The 4,364-nt window shown below is 49.8% G+C and overlaps 1 protein-coding gene across 1 annotated transcript; it reads right to left on the bottom strand.

The window, feature by feature from the left end:
* Window positions 1-277: 277 nt before the first annotated feature.
* On the bottom strand, window positions 278-3,857 carry LOC116973759 (the record flags this gene model as incomplete). Its single annotated transcript, XM_033022067.1, is given in 3 exon segments — window positions 278-1,046; window positions 1,048-1,724; window positions 2,625-3,857. Coding segments are annotated over 3 exon segments (2,679 nt in total), but the record flags the coding sequence as incomplete, so codon positions are not given.
* Between the last annotated feature and the right edge of the window lie 507 nt (window positions 3,858-4,364).

Raw genomic sequence — 4,364 nt, 5'->3', positions numbered from 1 at the left:
GTTACCTGAAGTTGGAGAATTCAATGGTCATGCCATTCGTCCTATGGTCAGCATTAATAATAATAATATAATAACTTTATTTATAAAGCACTTTAAACAACCGCAGTTGCCACAAAGTGCTGTACATGAGAACTCATGGACAAAAAGTTATTACAAACCATTAAAAACCGTAAAACGAAGGACTAAAAAACAGTAAAAATTAAAAGACATTAAAAGCACTAAGAACAGGAGCAATGTCTCAGCCAGTGTCGAAAGCCAGAGAATAAAAATGAGTTTTTAGGGAGGATTTGAAGATGGACAGTGAGGGGGCCTGTCTGATGTGCAACGGCAAGGTGTTCCAAAGTGCCGGAGCAGCAACAGAAAAGGCTCTATCCCCTCTGAGCTTCTGCTTAGACCTTGGTACCTCAAGGAGCAGCTGATCAGCTGACCTGAGGCACCGGGCAGGAGCATATAGGTGGAGCAGCTCAGAGAGGTAAGGCGGGGCGAGCCCATTCAACGATTTGAAAACAAATAACAGAATTTTAAAATGAACTCAAAAGTGCACTGGGAGCCAGTGAAGGGAGGCCAAAATTGGCGTAATGTGCTCCCTCTTTCGAGTTCCGGTTAAAAGGCGAGCGGCAGCATTTTGAACCAGCTGGAGACGAGCCAATGAAGCTCGGGCGACTCCAGAGTAGAGTGCGTTACAGTAATCCAGCCTAGATGTAATAAAGGCATGGATTACTGTTTCAAAATGCTGCCGCTCGAGGATGGGCTTCACCTTTGCCAGCTTCCTTAGGTGAAAGAAGCTGGACTTAACCACCGCGCCTATTTGTTTATCTAGTTTAAAATCACCGTCCATCCTAAAACCCAGGTTTAAAACTGTTGGCTTTACGGACAATGCCAGTGGACCCAAGTCAACAAAGGGAGGTTCACGGCAGCCATTGGGGCCAAACAAAATCACCTCTGTCTTTTTTTCATTAAGTCCCAGAAAGTTTAAGGCCATCCAGGACTTAATGTCCTCAAGACAAGACAGAAGTGATTTTAGAGAATAGTCGTCTTCTTTCCTGTGGCATATATAACTGGCTATCATCTGCGTAAAAGTGAAAGGAGATGCCATGCCTTCGTAAAATTGAGCCCAGAGGAAGTAGGTATAGAGAGAAGAGCAGGGGCCCTAAAATTGAGCCCTGTGGAACCCCATATGCCAAGGGAGTGGAGGAGGATTCAAAGCCAGCAAGGCTTACACGCATGGTTCTGTCTGCCAGATAGGACCTGAACCATCCCAGGGCACTGCCACAAATGCCCACTTGGCGCTGTAATCGGGAAATTAAAATTCCATGGTCCACTGTATCGAAGGCGGCAGATAGGTCCAGCAAGACAAGAACCACATAATTACCGGAGTCGTTTGCCAGGAGGATGTCGTTAAAAACCCTTAGCAGAGCCGACTCTGTGCTATGCATAGCTTTGAATCCAGACTGGAAAACCTCCCGAATATTGTGCTCATCCAGGAAGAGTTTCAGCTGAGCAGAAACTACTTTCTCCATGATTTTAGAGATAAATGGCAACTTGGAGATCGGCCTAAAATTGGCCAGAACAGTTTGGTCCAGGCCGGGTTTCTTAAGTAGTGGTTGCACTACAGCATGTTTAAAATTTACGGGGACAACCCCAGAACACAAGCTACTGTTTATGATGGCGAGAACCGACTGCCCTATACTCGGGAAAACCTCTTTAAAAAGAAGAGGAGGGACAGCATCACAAGGGGAACCCGACGGCTTAATATGGCTAACCACATCCTCTAGACCCGACAATGTCAGAGGCACAAACTTATCGATTGCCACCAGGCATGGGGCCGGATCAGAGGGGTCAGAGGCAGGAGCTGAGATGAGAGCCCTTATAGAAACAACCTTATTGATAAAGAAGTGCAGGAAGTCATTGCACAATTCGGACGATGCTTCCAGGCAGACAGGCTGTGGGGCATTTAAAACAGAATCAATGGTTTTGAATAACACACGTGGGTCGTGACGCTTAGACACTATTATATTAGACAGGTAATATCTTTTGGCCTCTTTAACAATATTTTGGTAATTTCGCCAGCTGTCCTTTAGAATTTGCGATGAAACCTGCAGCCTGTCCTTCTTCCACTTTCGTTCAGCTCTGCGACACTCCCGTCGAGCTGTACGAGTTGCGTCACTGAACCAGGGCTCGGGTTTAGCTCTGGGCTGCAAAGTTTTTAACGGAGCCACAGAGTCAAGTATAGTTCTGCAGGAGGAGTGGAACCAAGAACTAATCTCCTCCGTACCAAGGGAAGTGGACGCAGAGGGGGCACAGAGCTGATCGAAAGCAGCAGAGAATTGGCCAGCAGCAGAAGGGTTAAAGGTCCGACAGCGCCGAGCAGACGCTACAGGTTTAACTGCAGCACTGGAAAAACCAACATCAAATAGTACAGGCATGTGATCAGAAAACACACTATCACAGACCTCCAAGTTTAACACAGGCAAGCCATAAGAGAGAACAAGGTCCAATGTATGTCCATGTTAGTGTGTGGGACCAGACACACACTGCACAAAATTAAAAGAGTCAATAAGAGTTAAAAAGTCCTTCACCAACGGCTTATCAGGACAGCACACGTGTATATTAAAATCCCCAACCATAAGGACACGGTCATAGTTGGGCATAATCCCAGCCAGAAACTCAGAAAAGTCATTCACAAAGTCCTTGTGGTATTTGGGGGGTCGGTAGATGACAGCACAAAGCACCGTGTCGGAGCGACCCACCTCAAATAAAGTAGCTTCAAAGCTGGAGAACGTTGATAATGTAGTGCACTGTTTGCATTTAAAATTGCTTTTATAAATGACTGCAGTTCCACCACCACGGCCCGACATCCGCGGCGAGTTGAAGTAAGAGCAGCCCGCCGGCAAAAGTTCAGTAAAAGCGCTGCACTCACCAGGACCGATCCAAGTCTCTGTCACACAGAGGAAGTCCAGGGCCCGGGAGCAGAAGAAATCCCTCAAGATAAAAGTTTTGTTTGCCAGCGATCTGGCGTTCACCAGGCCAACCCGGGAAGGGGATGGACTCTTTAGGTCTGCAGATCGGGGAGTCCGGGGCAGTGTCCGCAGGTTCCGGATATTCACCCCGCGATGGCGGGGCCGAGGAGAGCAGGGGGAGCGGAGCCGGTCCCGCTGCAGCCTCCGATCATAAGAGGGTAGGGGGGGAGGGGGGGAGAAAGGAGCAACCTGAAGCAGCCGGCACACCCGGCGACCGCCCCCGTCCCCTCCGAGGCGGCGTGTCCGGCCAGTTTTCCGGGCCGTGGCAGGCGGGCAGCGCTCTACATCTTCCGGGAGGAGATGGTCCGGTGGCAGCTGAGAAGCACCAGGCTGGAGACCCCGGAAGAGCGGGCTCACCTGGTGGCTGCCCCCCTCCCCTCCGAGGCGGCGTGTCCGGGCAGCTCTCCAGGCCGCAGCAGGCAGGCAGCGCTCTGTACCCTCTGGGAGGAGGTGGTCCGGTGGCAGCTGAAAAGCACCGGGCTGGAGACCCCGAAGGCGAAGCCCACGAAGAAGTCGCTGACAAGGGAGCTGCTGACGGCCGCGCCCGGGCGCACCCAGTTTAAAACTCACCAGTCGACCGCTGCGCTTTCCACGGCGTCGGCGACGCTTCCTTCGAGGCAAGGCCCAGTCCAGGTGAGTCGAGATTCCGGATAAGAACGGTGGCAGGGTATTATATTCGCGATAGTCAAACGCACCGACAAACGCACCGACATTATGTCGTAGATCTTGGAGAGATTGACGGTCGTACACCAGCAGAGACTTTGACTGTATAGTGCCAAGGTAAAACACCAAACACAGACAGAGCGACAGACGAGCAGCCACACACACCGGCGCCATCTTGACCAATTGATGAAAGTCCACATCATTTAGGCTGGGGTGATGTTTAACATGCTCAGGAAGATCTGGAGCTCAAAACACATCAACACTCAATCAACACCAAAATACACATCTTTAATTCAAATGTGAAACAGGTGATGCTGTATGGATCAGAAACATGGAAAACAACAAAACACACTACAAGCAGTCTGCAATCATTCACTAACACCTGCCATTGGAGAATACTTTACATCTGGTGGAGAGACAAAGTAAGCAATGTGGACCTGTGGAAAAGAACAAGCCAGGAGCGCATTGACTTACAAATTCGAAGGAGAAAATGGAGTTGGATTGGATGCACCCTCAGGAAACCTGCCACAAACATCACCCGGCAAGCCCTGAAATGGAACCCCCAAGGAAAAAGGAAAATAGGTCCCCCCAGGAACAGCTGGAGAAGAGGTGTCCAGACAGAAATGTCTGAGAGTGGGCTCAACTGGGAAGATCTCGAAAGAACTGCCAACAACCGAGTGA

This window comes from Amblyraja radiata, chromosome 5 (genome assembly GCF_010909765.2).
Source record: "Amblyraja radiata isolate CabotCenter1 chromosome 5, sAmbRad1.1.pri, whole genome shotgun sequence".
Taxonomy (NCBI): Eukaryota; Metazoa; Chordata; class Chondrichthyes; order Rajiformes; family Rajidae; genus Amblyraja; species Amblyraja radiata.
This window is presented reverse-complemented; position numbering and strand designations above follow the sequence as displayed.